The 17,645-nt window shown below is 43.9% G+C and overlaps 1 protein-coding gene across 2 annotated transcripts in view; it reads left to right on the top strand.

Annotated features, from left to right (window-relative positions):
* TNIK (TRAF2 and NCK interacting kinase) overlaps nucleotides 1-17,645 on the top strand; it is a 354,942-nt gene that overhangs the window by 229,331 nt on the left and 107,966 nt on the right. For both annotated transcript variants that reach the window (XM_003794663.2, XM_003794666.2), the window contains exons 5-7: nucleotides 7,532-7,642; nucleotides 10,741-10,831; nucleotides 12,703-12,833. In XM_003794663.2, the coding sequence (XP_003794711.1) occupies nucleotides 7,532-7,642; nucleotides 10,741-10,831; nucleotides 12,703-12,833 (333 nt within the window). The remainder of the gene's footprint in view (nucleotides 1-7,531; nucleotides 7,643-10,740; nucleotides 10,832-12,702; nucleotides 12,834-17,645) is intronic.

Here is a 17,645-nt window from a genome sequence, read left to right as displayed (position 1 = left end):
CCTAGGATGTTTATCTGGCCCACTAGGTGTTTTTGCTGCCGCTGCCTGTCTTGCTTAGCAGCCGACTCATCCTGGGCCCTCAGTACGGCCTTCCAGCAGTCTGAGGGACAGTGAACTGGCCCCCTGTTTAAAAAGTTTGAGGAACCCTGCTGGCTGCAGCCTGGCCTGAGAATCTAGAGGGCTATAGTCCAGCCTGGGACCAGCAGTGTCTGGTGTTTGGTCTCTCTGTCACAAAGATGATCATGATGGACTAGGTCTGAGTTTACAGATTGCAGCCTGGAGGCCAAATGCTGCCTGGACACCCAGGTCAGTTTGGTTCACATAAGGTGGTGATGTTTAAAATATGACAACATTAGAAAAATTGAGTAGTTTCACAGAAGTCCTTGAAAAGTTTTGAAAAAAATCAAATGATCTAGAAATATTCAACTGGAAATCCTAACTAACAAATTAGCACCCAGCTTCTTAGAGAGCTCATGCCCTTCCAGTCTGCACCAGGGGCACGTCACCCCGCTGACCTCTGCACATACTTATCTTTGTGCATTTATATTACTTGTCCAGCCCCTGGGTCAGGTCATCTGAAACAGATACTGAGGTGGACTAAGACATGGACTCACCACTACCAGGGAGAGGCCCTTCGTAGAGTCTGCGCTGACTATAGTGGGCAAAGTAGGCAGAGTCTACTATGTTTAAGATTTGCTTTGCTTTAGCATCTGGGCTTGGCAAAAATTATGCCTACTTAATTTTTGGTTATTTTAGGATTCAAATATGAAGAGCTGCAAATAATGCCATTAAATTCAGTCATCTATAGCTGAGTCTTTTGAGCAATTAATTAACATTTCTCCACCTTTTTTAATGGTTGACTACCAATCCATTGTATACGTATACCACAGTGTGTTAATCCAGTCAGACACTGATGTACCAAGGTTATTAAACCTTACTGAGGTGTTTGTCCTTTGCTAATATAAACTCATGGTGGCAGGTTTGCAACCTTAATTACCAGACTTCCTATGACCACAGCTCTGGCAGTCATTCCAGAAAGAGTTCCAAAAGCACTTTGAAGGGTGGACTAGGCCCTGGTGCTGGAGCACAGCTCCCCAAGGGGAGCACTTTGACTGTGACGTGGTGACATTCACCACTGAGATAGAGTTTGTGAACTTAATTGTCAGACTTTGTAGAAGACGGGGTAAGCGACTGAATCCTGTTAGTCGTGAGTAGAAATTTTTAAAAGGTTGAATTTGGCAAATTAGAAATGCCTGACATCGTGAGAGGTGTGACTGTGAACAACCCTCAGTCTCAGAGCGGCATGGCCTGCAGACACAGTGCTTAGACTAGAGGTTCTCAACCTGTGGGTTTCGACCCTCAGGAACGGTATTAAAGGGCTGAGGCATTAGGAAGGTTGAGAACCACTGGCTTAGACACAGACTCACACCTCAAGCTGCACCTGATTTAATACCTGGCAGCTGGTTCAGAGTTTATCTGGCCCACTAGGTGTCAAAGCCATTTCTATGAATTAGTGAGTGATTCTTTGACAAGAATATGAAACTAATTTCTTTATTTGCCCCAAAGAATTTCATTTGCACTTTGTTTGAACTGCTTATTGCCTTAGCAAAAGAAAGACTTCGCATGTGCCCAAAGTTATTTTGCAAAATGTCCAAACAAAAGGACTAAACTAATGTCCCTTTTTGGATTAATTTTGAGCCGAGGTCTGTGTTCTTGTTCATGCTCTGCTTTGCCAAGTGCTCAGCTACCTAGGTACTTAACTCCCTCATTTCTCTAAGGCCAGCACTTTACTTTCCTTATTAAAACCTATCTGAAAACTTGCTTACCTATTCTCACCCCAGATTCTTCCATTTGGGTATAACATCTGTGTTGGGTCTGTGGACAAAATGGACTATGATGATTACTCCCACCAAAAAAAATGCTCCTGATTTTTCATGCATACATGGAATTTGAGTTCAGAAACCAAATATAAGTTGCTCACCTCCCCAGGGTTTCCTTGAGTGCTGTCTGCAGGCTCTGAGATGCCTGTCTCCTCAGACATGGGCCCTGTTGAGAGTCTCTGGGCCACATCCTGCTGCTGAAACACCAGCTGGCTCAGAGTGTCCAAACCGCCATTGTGATTCTCACAGCATGAAGTTGGTTCTTGTCCAGAAGCCTCAATAACAGTGTTTGGGACAATTCACATCCTTTAGACTCATCTTTGAATCTTTTGAAGACTTAGAATTTATAGTTCAAGCATTCTGTTCTCAAGACTAAAAATAAACTTTATTAATCAAAAGAGTTGTTTTTTCAAATATTGTACATGCTTGTTTAAAAACGAGTGCAAAAAGCTGTTGAGGTTGCTTTTCCAAATTTGAAATTTCCAAGTTTTACTTTACTTAAGCCAGTTTGTTGAAATAAATGTGTATCTATATATATAAATATACATCCCAGTTTTTGTAATTTTGAAATCTTATATTTCTGTACACCTTTTTGTATTGTGAGACAAACTATCTCTTGCAAATGAAGCAGATTTCTGTTACAAAGTTACTGAGTTTGGGTTTTGCTCACACTTTAATAAATCATGCAGATGAAGTCTGTGGCTATTTCCAGCCACATGTGTTAAAAATACCCTGCACCTCCCTGATGTTCTGGGTGTCCAAGGTCAGTAGGCTGCCCTTCTACAGCCTGTGAATTCTTCCAAGTTTATCTTTCCCATCCGTTCCTAGGAGTCTCCCTTCAACTGCTTGGTGTAGAATTTTCTCTCATTTTAGGACGACTTCTGTCATCCTGCTGGGTTTTCTTCTTCCTCCCTGCCTTTTACTGAGAGTAGTCTGTTCGCTTGCAGGTGACTGGTAACATCCAGGAGGAGTGAGTCCTGTCAGGATATTCTGGGTCAGTGTCTACAGCTTTTAAATCCCATCTTAAGGTTTTGTAGCTCATTATAAAAACTTAAAACCAATTAACTAGCAAGTGAGTTAATGCTTTAGGGACTGCAGAAATTGTCCTTGCCTAGCAGACTGCCTCTGAGAATAGACTTTTATAAATTTTTCCAAGGTTATTGGCACTGAAAAGGGAGGTGCAGAAATGACCCCATCTGGTGGTTCCATGCCGAGGCCCCTGTCTCTTGCAAAGAGGTCAGCTTGGGGCAGACTCAGAGTCTTGAATCTTTTGGGGTTGATGGGGGCTGAAGACTCTTCCCTTAAACACTGTCCCATGGACAGGGACACCCAGGAAGACAGGATGAGCAGCCCCTCAGCCTCTAGAAAAAATATCCCACTTGCTAGAAGCAGAAGACAACTGACAAAAATCTGTGGCAGTGATAGTCAGCCACACCAGCTGTGACATATGTAAGAACACATTACTTGTAAAAATGGACCTTTGTTATTTTGAAAAAAATAACTAACCCACGTCCAAGTAGCCCAGCAAGGCCTTTCTCTCATAAGTCACTTGTTGCCTGTCAGCCGCAGCTCAGCCTCTTCCCGCCTCCAGCTTGACCTTCCTTCTCTCTCCACGTGTTTATTTCAGTGGGTCAAGTGAGAATTCCAGAAGCTCCAAATGTAGGATTCCTTCTGTCTTCTACCCTGGCACGTGCTTCTCCAAGAAGAGAGTCAGAGGTGCATGTGTCCATGCCCCGTACGAATGGTCAACTGGTCTCTACCAGAGAGTGGACCTGGGAGCCCTGCTGTTTCCTTTCTGCATTTTTGCACGTGTGGAACAGACTGAGGAATGGAAACAATAAATACGAGATTTCTGCCAACGAAGGCTTTCCAGCCATATAGTTAGTGTTCACCTCAAGCATGAGAAGGTGATGCTCATCTTTGATCACAGGGTGGGGCGGCCTGGGAACCGCCTGGGCCTGGTGGCTGAGAGCTGGACCACCTCACCTGCTGTGGTCACTGAGTGTGAGTGGCAGGCAAGGCTGCGGGCTGTAAATAAGCACCATTTCCAAATAAATGGAATGAGAGGAAGAATTTTTAGCAAAGCAACATTTGTAAAACACTTTCTCAGTACATGTTAGTGAATCTTACTACCCCAATGTAAATTCTCAGAGAACTTTCTATTAGGGAGAATATCGATGATCCATCATCTGTTGCTTGTGAGGTGGGAAGGTATCGGCTCGTCACTGCACTGGCACACAGGGCCTGGTTTCTATTCCTCAAACATGATGTGGGTGTGTAGGGAGGGCAGCCCCGCTGTGTGTGGCCCTGATGTCAGCGTGGGTGTGGCTGCGGGAGCCGATTGCTACCAAGTTCTGGTTTCTTTCTTTTTCCTTTTGAAAAAATCCCATTATATAATTTAACAATCATTTTGTTCCATAGTGAGATGAAAAGTATTTAGCAGCCTTCAGCTGGAGCTGAATGGACAAGCCAATTATAGAAATCACTGGCATTAGTGCCCAGTCAGAGTAGGGCTGTTTCCTACTGCATATTTGAAAGTATTTTGTGCAATCTAATTTTGAAAGGCTGGAGTCGCTGGGTTTGCATTGCTCTCTCCTTGGGAGCTGTAATTATGTGGCCTAATAAAGCTCAGCAGTGGGACATTTCCTCCAGCTGATCCAAAAGCAATGGATGTGTCCACAGGAGGTCTGGCCACTGTGCTTTTCAAAATTGGATTTGGAGAAAGGGCACAAATACATTTTGCTCACTTGGGAAAATAATTCTTTTCTTTCTTTGAAAGTGTATTTGTTTCCTGCCAGTGCTGAACCATGGTTTACTACATAATGGGATTCTCTCTAACTTTTTATTATGGAGAATTCCCTAAAATACACAAAAGAAGACAGGACAGTATCAGAAATACCCAAGTACCCCCACAGCCATCAAGCTGTGGCCATCTCCACCCTGTCTACAAGCCTATCTACCTTCCCCTCAAATGTTATTTTGATGTTATCATTTTATTTTATAAAATTCTGATAAAATATGCATAACACAAAACTTATCTGAATTTTAACCACCTTAAAATATGTAGTTCAGGGTTGTCACTGATATTCATAATGCTGTGCAACCCTCACCATGACCTAGTTCCAGGAGTAGTTTCCTCTCTCCGAAAGCCACACCTCTCCTGGCCCTCCTGCCATCTGCTGATGGACATTTTGGTAATTTCTGTCTTTTGTCCTTTGTGAACTGTGGTGCTGTAGACATCCATGTACCAGTTTCAATTCTTCGGGGTGTACATCTAGAAGCAGAATTGCTAAGAGTAAGTTCGTCGTACATCTGAGTCACTGAGGAGCCACAGACGGTTTGCACCATTTCACGTTCCCTCAGCAATGCATGAGTCTCCTTTTTCTTCCTTGTGGTTTTTCTATCTTTTTAAAGAAGACTGTAGTTATCGTAGTGGGTGTAAAGTGGCCTCTCCTTGTGGTTTCAATTAGTGTTTCAGTGACTGATGCACAAGCGTCTTCTCATTTGAGTGTTAGCCACTCCAGTTATCACAAGTAAAAACATTAAGCACATTTTCATACTTTCACCAGATATCTAAGTCTGGATCCAAAGTTGTAATTATCTCAAAATTTTTAGCAGCTCTTTTAAAAAAATCAGTATTCAAATAAGGCCTATCCATTATGTTTTGTTGGTGTATCTTTTTAAGCATTTTTAAGTCAGTAGGTTTCCTCTTATCCCCTTGTTTTCTACCTTGAAATGTGTTTGTTGAAGGAACTATTCACCCAATTGGTTTGCAGACTAGATTAGCTGACCATGTCCCCATGTTCCCAAGTTTCGTGCAAATTGAATTAGAGGCCTGATCAGATTTAGATTTTTGTTTTCTGTTTTTAGCAAGCCTACTTATATAATGTTGTGTTCTTTTATCAAGAGGCACATTATGTTTCTTTCTTTTTTTTTTTATGTTGGCAGGATTAACAATCCCTACTGCAATCTGTTAGTTTAGTGGGGTCAGCAAAGTAGCAACTTTCAAATTGTTATGTCTTGTTCATTTAGTAGATGGATAGCTAGCTTTGATGAAGAGAAATTTACCCTCTTTCATTATAATATTATTTTATTATAATATTATTATAATATCAGGTAACAACCCAGGCATGAAACTTGTATAAGGCAAATTTCCCTTTATTTGTTAGTTCTAATAATAAGAAGTTGGTTCTTTATTTTCTTGCAACATGCCAGTTATTCTTTTTGCTGGTGACTTCATTGAGGCATTTAATTCAGCATAGTTAATGTATTTCTAGACATTGCAGTTATTACTTCTGTTGATGCTCAGATTACTCTGTCTTTGGCCATGAGGTATCTCTTCAAATTGACTTCTAAGTCCTTTTATAATTTCATGGTCTTCAATAGCTTCTGGGCTATATTATATTACATTTGGTAATTTTCCAGCTTTTACTTGGTTACCATGTAGTCTATTTGTGGCACTTCCCAAATTCCCTTATAAATAAATAATAAATAAATAAAGCTGCTTACAGGTCTTGTAGCTTCTGTTAGTTCTCTGGAGAAGAGGGGAGTGTTTCCCCAGCCTTTGTGGGATTGTAAGAAGCGTCAGAACAGATATTGGGAATTCACTCATGAGACTCATTCATGAGACCTTACTAAGTTTATGCTGGGCATGCAGTAAAAAGAAGGTACAATTTCTGCTGGAAAATTGTATAGCCTGGTAGGTTCATCTTTTAGGACCTGGTGACATTCTGGCAGGTGCACTCGGATGAAGCCCAGAGCACCATGGGAATTCCCTGAGCCTCATTCGAATTCTGTCTTAAGCACCAAGTCAGTACTTGACTGCTGGTCATTCTGAATTCTTCTCAGTTGATTACAAAAGAAATGATAAATACATAATAAAATAACTTCTGATGAAGGTATTTTTGGAGGGAGAAATAATAAAATGGGTGTTTTCCTGAGCCCGGATGGCATGTGTGAAGGGACAGAGATTGCTTTTTCCTGCATCTCCCTGTCCCTGCTCAGTGAGGGCAGTGTTGGCTTTCTGCCCATGTTACAAAGCTGCTGAGCACAGTAACAAGTTCATATTTATACAGTGCCTGGAGCTTTGTGATGAAAGGTGCTAAATTAGAGTTTATTGTTTATTGAATTTATTTGATGTGTTCAGCCTCCTGGGAACGTTTCCTGAAGTTAATTAGCAACAGACAGTCCCCACTCTGACAGCTTACGTGCCACTTGCAAACCAACAGCATACACAGGGTGTACTCTGTCACCCTGAGCTGGGATACCTGCAGGCCATGGCACCTGACAGGGGAACGATCATGCTTTTATCTAAATGGTGAGTTCTGCTGCTGAGTAAAAACAGGGATATTCCCAATTTTGTCTAAGAGACCTGCCTGCTTCCATTTTAAAAAAAACTAACTTACAATACAGATATTTTCTCCATTTCCAGTCATAACTTAACAGTTTAAAATTTTTTTAAGTAGTTTTTCCTTTCTGTCATTTTGGGAGGACATTAAGATTAAACTTTACCTTTTATATACTGTTTTATGATCACATTTTCTTTGCAGGAGTGTCCTTCTAAGGCAGCCTACTGAAATCTTCTACCTCTTAGCCCAGCCTTGGGGAAACTGTAGCACACTTCTAACATGGCTCATCTGCTTCCTTTGCAGTTGGTGATGGAGTTTTGTGGTGCTGGGTCTGTCACTGACCTGATCAAGAACACAAAAGGCAACACGTTGAAGGAGGAGTGGATCGCGTACATCTGCCGAGAGATCCTGCGGGTAGGTGTGGTGGTCCGGCCACCCCCAGCACAGGGGCCTATGCAGGTGTTGGCAGGTGTTGGCTTTGTTCTAACCCCCACTGGAACTCAAAGATGCATCTGGAGAGAGCTCAGTGCGGGTCCAGCAGTGGGCGGGGCCTGGGGGTGGGCAGGGTCTATTCAGAGTTGGTGGGGGTCTGCGGAGGTGGGCAGGGTCTTGGGTGGGCGCAGTCTGCGGAGGTGGGCAGGGTCTGTTCAGAGTGGGTGGGGGTCTGCAGAGGTGGGCAGGGTCTTGTGGAGTTGGCACAGTCTTCGGGGGTAGGCAGGGTCTTGAGGGTGGGTGCAGTCTGCAGAGGTGGGCAGGGTCTTGTGGGGTGGGCCGGGTCTGTGGAGGTGGGCACAGTCTGCGGAGATGAGGATGTCTGGGAGGCAGGGTCTGTGTAGAGGTCTCTCCTCTGAGTGGGACAGGGCCTTTAGGACGAGAGCCTGCACCTTCACCTGAGTGGACATGGATGACTTTCCTCAACAAAGGATTCTCCTTCAGAGGGTGTTTCCAATGAGAAATCTGATTTCAGATCTGAACGATGTAGGAAATGAATTCTTTTAAGAGATATTTACTCATTTATTTAAATTATTCATTTGTTAAATTGTACTAGTGTAACTAACAGTGTAATGCTTTCTCAGCAAGAAAGTCTGTGAGGATTGGGTGATGAGGCATTTCTGTACTTACACCCTAATTTAACTAATTTTACGTTTAAAAAAAAAAAAAAACTTCCAGAACTACTCAGAATGCCTGGACAAGACCGCACCAGCTTTGCCCACAAATTCTGCAGGGAGTCTAGATAGCAGCTTCATATTTGCTGAGCTTAATTCAGGGGAAGAAAGTAATTGTGCATGTTTAGTTCATTTAGACTAGTTTTCTTGCCTTTTCCTCCTGATATGGAGGTTATTATATGTCTACTGAGCATCACTGGATCTGCCTAGCAGTCGTTATTTATAAGCAGTGCCTTGTTAATTTAAGGGAATAAAAGTTAAAACTGTTTTTCACTGTGTGTCTCAGATACACCTTTGAGAGTCATATTATGTGCTGTGGATGAGTGGATGAAGAAGTGGAAATTAAAGGGGAGAGAAGATATAAAAAGATAATGTCTATTCATTAAATGCAAATCAGATTAAGTAAAAGACAAATAGAAAATGAAATTGTAAAATGGTAATGATGTGAATAATTCCTACCCTGAAAACTACAAAATATAACTGAGCGAAATTAGAGAAGAACTCAATAAATGGAAGTATGTAGAATTTCACAGGTTGGAATATTCATATGGTAAAGATGTCATTTTTTTCTCAATTTGCTCCACGGTTTCTTTGAACTCCCAATGGAAATCCCAGCAGGAATAGTTACAGAAATTGATAAAGCCTATTTTTAATGTGAGGGGCCAAGAATAGCCAAGGCAATCTTGATGAAGAGCAAAGCTGGAGGTTTTATGCTACCTGTTACCAGGATTTATCACAAAGTTACTAAGAATTAAGGCAAAGTAGCATTGTCACAAGATTAGATAGTGCCCAAAGGAAGAGCCGCAAGAGTCTGGGCACAAGCTGGTCTGTATGGACACCTGATTTGTGACAAGGTCGCTGCTGCTGTCATGAGGACAGGCACTCTCCCACCAGCAAGTGACATTGGCCCATTAATGTCCTATAAAAACATGAAGCTTGACACTTAAACCATATTCAAAATTTATCCCAGCTGGATTATAGGATTATAGATATAAATTAGAAAGATATAAAAACTAAAGCTCTTAAGAGAAAATGTAGGATAAGACCTCTGTTGTTCAGGGTAGGCACAAAGGCTTGTTAAATAGAACACACAATAAAGTTTGGGGGAGTCAGGGAGCCCTGGCACTGGCTGCTTTCGAGTCTGAGATGCATCTCCAAGTTTTAAAGTGCCATCGTGCTCACATAATTTGAATTTCTGACTTAAAATTTCACTCCATCAGACAAAGCACAGTGTACGGATTGTTTAGCTGCCTGCCCACCCAGCAGGTGCTAATAATCCCTCAGCTCTCCAGGTGGGCTCTGCCCATCTGCCTCTCTGCCCTATGAGGGATGGCCTCCTCCCTGATCCTACGTGCAGGGTCTTAAAAGCAATGGACGTTTCACCCCGTGAGCATCTCCCAGCACCTTATTGTAAGAGGTATGAAGACAGTGGTTTCCTTCCTCCTTCCAGTACATTCTCCCACATGATGCCAGCATCTCAGATATGATGACTCACCTCAGATACGGTGGCTCACTGGGAGGGACACTGGTCACCCAAAGGCCTCTGGTCACAAGAAGTTCCTCATTACTCATACCATGATTCTGTTGTTACAGAGAAAAATTTAAAGGACAGAAAATCACAGACAACAAAATAACAGTACTTGAATGCCCAATACGTTGAATTACTATGTGACTACCTTAGACACTCAGAGTAGCTTAGAGAACTTGCCACAAAGAAGCCACAGTCAAAGTAATTTAGGAAGAAAGGGGACACAGTCCAGTTTGGATGTCCCTGAATAAATATCTCCCATAGGAACACAAAGTCTCAAATATCACAAGCCACTAAAAACGACAGGGACAAATGCCAACAAAGGAAATAGAAATTCTTTTCATTTTTAGATGTAAGCCATGTTGGCTAAAGTTAATGGGAAATTTCTTGGCTGGTCTGAGCAATATTTTGCTCTGCTTAATTAAAATTGTATAACAAAGGGTAACTTTTAACTTTTGAATTCAAATATTGCCCCCAAACTTGTGGGGATTCAGTTAAGGGAGGGTTAGTTTTCTGCGCAGAGATTTTGTAGATGTCACAAACCAGCAAATGCGGGTGGACCTCAGGTCTCAGGGGCTGCACTGACGGGAGTCCGTGTACACTGGAACCACATCCCGGGGAGTGTGGTGCCCAACAGCAGACATGCGAGTATTGGTCTGCACAGCACTGGTTAGACCTTACTGTCTGCGGGTTAGACAGCACTGTGAGCTGGTGGAGGGTGCGAATGTAATTCTGAAAAATGTGATAGGTGGGTTTCCTGGGTTTTGATCATTAACATTTAGAATAATTTCTGTGTGTCTCAACTCTTCATCACCCAGGGGCTGAGCCACCTGCACCAGCATAAAGTGATTCATCGAGACATCAAGGGGCAGAACGTCCTGCTGACGGAGAATGCGGAGGTTAAACTGGGTGAGGACAGGATCTGGGGCCTAGAGCCACAGGGATTGGTAGGGTCATAGCAGCGCTTTTAAAAATTAATGTAGATTTGTCACTGTGGGATTCAGAGGGTTTTGCACTAAAAATAGAAAGGAAAATATTTCTTTATTTAAAATGATATTTTCTAAAAGCATGTTGAGGAGTGAATTGTATATAGTATAAGGAACAGAACCATGTACCTAATATGTAGAAATAATTATGTGTTTTGTTTCAGTGAATGTCAGAGGTGACAGACCTGGAAATAGTCTCTTATATCTTAGAGATTATTTATACATTTTTGCTGCTGTCACAGAGCACTGAGGACTCAATTATTTCCATTAAAATACCCACAGTTGGGCATAGTTAGAATAGTCCATTCCAGCTACATCCCCATGTGTCTAAGTGACATTGACATTGCTTCGTTACTCCCCTGGCACCTGTGCTGAATGGGTGTCCGTACCCTACTTTAGGTGCATACTAGTCACTTCACTGCCATCTGCCAGAGTCACCGGTGGGGGAATCCTCTTCCTTGGCCTGTCCATTAAAGCTCTTCCTGAAACAAATCAGGGACTGTCAAAGCAGAGGATCCCCACTTGTGTAGACAGGCGAAAGTATGAATTAACTAATATCCTGTAGGAGATGTAATCTGTCGTCTAGAAAAGAGTCACTGTCCATTTGATTGTGTTGCTTCAGAGAGATTTCAGTATCTTCTATGTTTATATCTCATACCTTTGCTCTTCCTTTTGGATAAAATATATGATTTCCATTTTTCCTTAGTTAGCTTTTGGGGCCAGACTTTTGTTTGTTTGTTTTGCAATCTTTGGCCAGGGGTTAGGTTTGAACCTCTCATCTCCGGTATATGGGGCTGGCCCCCTATTCCTTTGAGATAAAGGGGCCAGACTTTTATCTCATGAATATTCCCTTTTAAAACAAAAGTGTGCATTGTAAGCAAACATCCTAGGACATTCTCCTGCCACTAATTACTTGGTTAGAGTGTATCATAGGCCAGGCCCTGTATAAGACACTTGTAAGTAGATTATCCCTCTTCAACATCAGAGCAGTGCTGTGTAGATATCATCACCCTCATTTTACAAATTAGGAAAGTGAAACTTGAAGAGATTGATCTACTAGCCCTAGGTCACAACAGTAAGTTTCAGAAAGAACATGCAAATTAGGCAGTCTGACTCCGGACTGTGACTCTTAGTCACTTTTTTTTTGTAGCCCCTAAATACCATCCTTTGTAGCAACCAGGCTTGCCTTTCCTGAAGCTTTAAATCCTGTTTTTGTCCCTGTGCAGCCTCTGTTTAACCAATCATAATAACACTTTGTGCTTTTCTTACTGGCACACATCATCCACTCACACACACAATTTAAAAATACACATTCACAGTATCAAAAGGTAAAAACTACCCAGGTGTGCCCACTGACGGTGGGTGAGTGAACCAGAGGTGGTCTCTGTGTGCCGCAGAATATCACTTAGCCCTGAGAAGGAAGCAAAGTGTGACACCTGCCACAGTGTGATGAGCTCTGAGGACATTGTTGTGGGTGAAATCAGCCAGTCACAGAAAGGAAACCTACATAGCTTCACTTACTCACATGAGTGCAGCCATGTCACAGAGATGGTAGGCAGTGACAACTCCCAGGGCAGAGGGAGGGCTGGAGCCTCCATGAGTGGTGCTGAGCTTTCACTGAAGAGGCCAGACGTTCCCAGAGGGTGGAGGCTGTGGCTGCCCAGAGCACGCCGGTGCATTTATGCACATGGTTAGAATGGTGACTGCCACGTACAAATTTGCCACAATAAGAAATACACATTCAGGGTATCATGGCACAAAACCTGAGATCACACACTTTCCCCCACTCGGCAGTGGACTTCGGGGTCAGTGCCCAGCTAGACCGGACGGTGGGCAGGAGGAACACCTTCATCGGAACCCCCTACTGGATGGCCCCAGAAGTAATTGCCTGTGATGAAAACCCAGATGCCACGTATGATTTCAAGGTAAGACTTGACATTGTGCCTCAAAATTGCCTATTCTTTCCCCCTGAGTCTCACAGGGGAGAATTCTCAAAAGCCTTTGGATTCATGATTTATGTGACCCAAAGGAAGAACTGGAAAACATTTGACTTTAAAATTATAAGATACGCAGGTGAGAATCTTTTATAAAATGATCTTCCTATTTGTGGAAAAAAAATGTTGAAAAAATTTACTCTTGCTGCTTCTTATTAGAAAATAAATTAGATTTCCATTATGGTTAGAGTTCAGTTTTTGGCAAAGTATATATACTGAATAGCTTTTGATGTCAAAAGAAACCAAGATACGTGTATGAATTTGTTGTCTGGGGTCATCTTTTCCTGATCAAGAATAATCATATTTACTCATTTCTACATTGCTCAGAGTATAATTACTTGGAGTTTCTTTTTCACAACAGAGAATAAAGGGGATGCAGGTAGCTTCTCTGAGGTGCTTCAGTGGGGTCCCATGGAGCCTCATATACACGCAACCTCTGGCTTACAGCTTTATGTTGTAAACTAGAAATTTGCTAAAAAACTGAGCGCTGCTAAGCAGTATTCAAATAGACTCCTCCAAGAAGCCCCCATTTTTTCTATTCTGCTACCAATAATCAAACCTAATTATCGTTTACTGCCCTGTTAATGGCCGCAGTGTCAAGTGACATTTCTTGTAATGAACTGTGACTGGAAGTCAAGCAATAAAATTAGAGCAGTGGGGTCAAGGGAGCACAGGTCTCCAGACCATACAATGGGCAAACAGCCAGGTGGTCTGGGCACTGTGGGTCTCCAGACTGTGACTGAGAAGAAAGGCAGGTAGTCTCGGGAATGAGGGTCTCCAAACTGCAGTGGGCAAATAGCCAGGTCATCTAGGGACTGTTGGTCTCCAGACTGTGACTGGGCACAGAGGGAAGTGGTCTAGGGACTGTGGGTCTCCAGACTGACTGGGACTGGGCACAGAGGCAGGTGGCCTAGGGACTGTGGAGTCTCCAGACTGTGATTGGGCACAGAGGGAGGTGGTCTAGGGACTGTGGGTCTCCAGACTGACTGGGACTGGGCACAGAGAGAGGCAGGTGGTCTATGGACTGTGGGTCTCCAGACTGACTGGGACTGGGCACAGAGGCAGGTGGCCTGCGGACTATGGGTCTCCAGACTGACTGGGACTGGGCACAGAGGCAGGTGGTCTAGGGACTGTGGAGTCTCCAGACTGTGACTGGGCACAGAGGGAGGTGGTCTATGGACTGTGGGTCTCCAGACTGACTGGGATGGGCATAGAGGCAGGTGGTCTAGGGACTGTTTGTTTCCAGACTGGGACTGGTCACAGAGGCAGGTGGTCTTTGTAGGTCACAGACAACCTACAAGACTCAGAGCTGCCCAGCGGCTTTCAGAGGCCCATGGGTTTTTACCAAAGGACTTCAGAGGTCCTTGCTACAACGTATCCTTGTCTTCCAGGTGAGGAGAGCCAGGGTGCACTCAGTGATCTGAACTGAGATTTGAGCCTGTGCCTCCCAACCTGTGTTCATGCTCTTTCTAGAATATTGTGGTCTCCTATAATGTACTCTGTATAGAAGTACTCTGTACTTCTATAATGTACTCCAATTTACAGAATCAGCCAAAGAGTATATTCAAAGAATTTCTTTAAAAGAACATTTTAAAGAACACTCCCTGCATGTGGGGGTGTTAATGAAATCAGGTCACAAAAATGCCAACATTGCAAAGCTTTCAGGGCCCAGCGTCTCCAGGTGCTGACAAAAATGTATTTGCCTTGTAACAGAAACTTGAACTTGAAGGCCTGAAAGCAATGTCCTGTAAACTTCCTCCTTCCTTCCTGGTTAGTCACTGCGATAACCTGACAACACTCTGTCTGAAAACAGCTGCCAAGTTACAAATTAATCTCTGCCTAAATAAATGCCACTTACTTAAACTGCTAATGATAAACATATTTAAATAATTCCATTTGCAAATCCCTTCAGAGGAGCCAGAACGAAATACACATCCCAGGCCAGGCATGTGGCCCAGCACTGGCTGTAGGCAAATCTTCAAGCTGTAGTTACACTTGGTGAGTGCTAACTTGTCTCCACCTGGGCACAGATGTTTAGACTCTTATCCTCCATGTAACCTTGTAAGCATGTAGCTGGCCACTCTGTGTCTGGGACTCTCCTCTACACTATGGGGAGCAGGATCCCATGCCTGATGCATCTCCAGGGAGTGGCTGGCCTTCCTTCCAGCCCAGCCAGAGCATGGAGTTAAACTTATGTTTTGGTCCCCTTTCCTCAGATGATGGCTAAGACTATATCGTGGGTTCAGTGTGGAGTTTGTGGGGCCAGTATGTGACTCCAGGTTTGGGCAAAGCCTGGTATGTGAAGACCCCAGGAGTGGCCACTGCCCTGCAATTTCAGAGGCACTAGAAGGTCCACACAGCTGCAGCAGTATCCTAAGACATTAAAAAAAGAAGATTGATTTTTATGTCTTTTATTAAAAAATAAAGAATCCTGATGGAGAGAACAGATTTAGCTACATCCGTTATTTAGACCTGAGTGCAAATTAGTTTATCAGGATCGTCAGGAGTGGACAGAGGAGGAAGCACTCAGGGTAGGGCTGTATGTTCCCAGGTCGCTTGTCGCAGCTGTAAGAAGCAGGGCAGGGCATCCATGGCCAAGGGAGGCCCAGGAGGAAGGAGCGGCAGGGCTTCCTCCAGGATTAATTTTGCCACTTCACAGTTTTACTGCGGACCATAGAAGATGGTGATCTTTAAATAACCTTGCAGCTGCTTTCTTGACATTGCGTCTTGTCCTTTTTTCTGTTCAGTATCTTAGACATGCAGCCTGTCACCAGGGGACCTGTTGGGGTACTGACTTTCAGAACCACTCACTTGGAGAGGGTATTGAACACCTGCTGTGTGCAGGATTAGTCACGCTGCACCTACTGTGCAGTTTTGACAAGGGGCTTGTCTGAGAACCCCCCCAAAGCCTAGGACCTGGTGCTGTGTCTGGGGATTCTGGCCCAGAAGCTGGGTCAGCACTTTGGCCTCTCATGGGCTGTAGATCTTTAAGCTGGGAGGGTATGTTGAAAATAAAAGGTAATTTGCACACTTGATCTTAGCCAAAAGGCCGAGAAGCGATATAAAAGGTATTTTGGCCACTGGACTTTTAGACTTCCTAACACAGAAGGCCCTTCTTGTAAAATGAAGACAAAATGCAAAAAAGAAGTGTAGCATGATTTTTTGTACTTGACTTATTATTATTCATTGTTATTTATTCTTGATTGATTATTTGATTTGTCTACAGTGTCTCTAAAGGCCAGTGTACTTCCTTTAAACCAAAGTAATTTGATGTTGTAAGGTGCTCTGCAGAAATGGTTCTCACTGCCATCCGGTTTGTGATACCTGTGGGCCTGTAGGCAGCTCACTAAAAATAAACCCTCTCCAGGGGACACCAGGGCCTCATCCCTGCTGTGCTGGCTTCCCCTGGAGGCCCCTCCTTTCTTGTGTTCACAAGCCCTGTCAAAACACTTCAAATGAAAGGAAAGGTTTCATTCCCTGATGAGTATGTGGGCAATAATGAAAGCTTTTAGTAATGAGCATTCAAAAGACGTAAAATTAATAAAAACTATTCATAATTCCTAGGTTGTTTAAATTGTTATTTTTTAAAAACTTACTTTGAATGCCATTTCCTTTGGATGGGATCTGCTAAGCATTTTATGGTCCTGTGTACTTACTGCTTGAACAGAGCCACCCACTAAACAAAGTTCTCTGTGGCCAACTGCTAGTCAGCTTCACGGCAGGTCTGGCCATGAGGCTCTGCAGCCCGTGTGCAGCGGGGGCACGTGTCTGGGTTGGAGCAAGGGAGGGTACAGTGCAAGGCACATAGGGAGCTCAGAGCACAGCACAGCTCACACGGTCTGCTCCCTACTCTGTGATGCCCCGATGCACGCACACACGTACACACACATGTGCACAGTACACACGTGCACACTCACACACAAGAAGTCTGGAAAGACATCATAGCTGTGAATAGGATATATGGATACAAAACTTAAAATTTTTATATTCTACTAAATGTATCTTTCTGTCCTACTGTCTTTCCCCATAAATAGACCTTGTTCCTCTACTAAGCTGGCAAAGGCCCCCCACCCACCCACCACCCAGTTCTGTGCACAGGGCCCGCCCAGTGCTGGTGCTGTGAGTCAGTCTCCTGAACTCTGCTCCTGAAGCTTTTCACACGGGATCTATAGTTTATTTGCAGACATGGGGGTCTCCTGCTGGGTGTGGGTCAGTGTTGTGCCCTGGCTGTAGAGAGAGCACTTACTCTCCAGCATCATAGATAACTGGTGTTATTTGGGCAGGGTGGAAGTATCTCTTCTAAGACAGACACTTAGGAATGATGTGAGCAGCTTTACTAGTGGCAGAGGCGCCGCCCTGCCCCAGAGAGGACAGCAGTCAGGTCTCAGGGGTGCATCTTTCCCCAGAGAGGACAGCAGTCAGGTCGCAGGGGTACATCTGTCCCCAGAGAGGATAGCAGTCTGGTCTCAGGAGTGCGTCTGTCCCCAGAGAGACAGTGGTCTGGTCTCAGGAGTACGTCTGTCCCCAGAGACAACAGTGGTCAGGTCACGGGGGTGCATCTGTCGTCAGAGAGGACAGCACTCTGGTCTCAGGGGTATATCTGTCCCCGGAGAGGATAGCGGTCAGGTCATGGGGGTGCATCTGTCCTCAGAGAGGACAGCGGTCTTGTCTCAGGGGTGCATCTGTCCCCAGAGAGGACAGCTGTCTGGTCTTAAGAGTGCATCTGTCCCTGGAGAGGACAGC

Source organism: Otolemur garnettii, unplaced genomic scaffold (assembly GCF_000181295.1).
Source record: "Otolemur garnettii isolate 467f Iridium unplaced genomic scaffold, OtoGar3 scaffold00084, whole genome shotgun sequence".
NCBI classification, from domain to species: domain Eukaryota; kingdom Metazoa; phylum Chordata; class Mammalia; order Primates; family Galagidae; genus Otolemur; species Otolemur garnettii.
The sequence above is the reverse complement of the archived record's forward strand: the minus strand, read 5'-3'. Positions and strand labels throughout refer to the sequence as shown.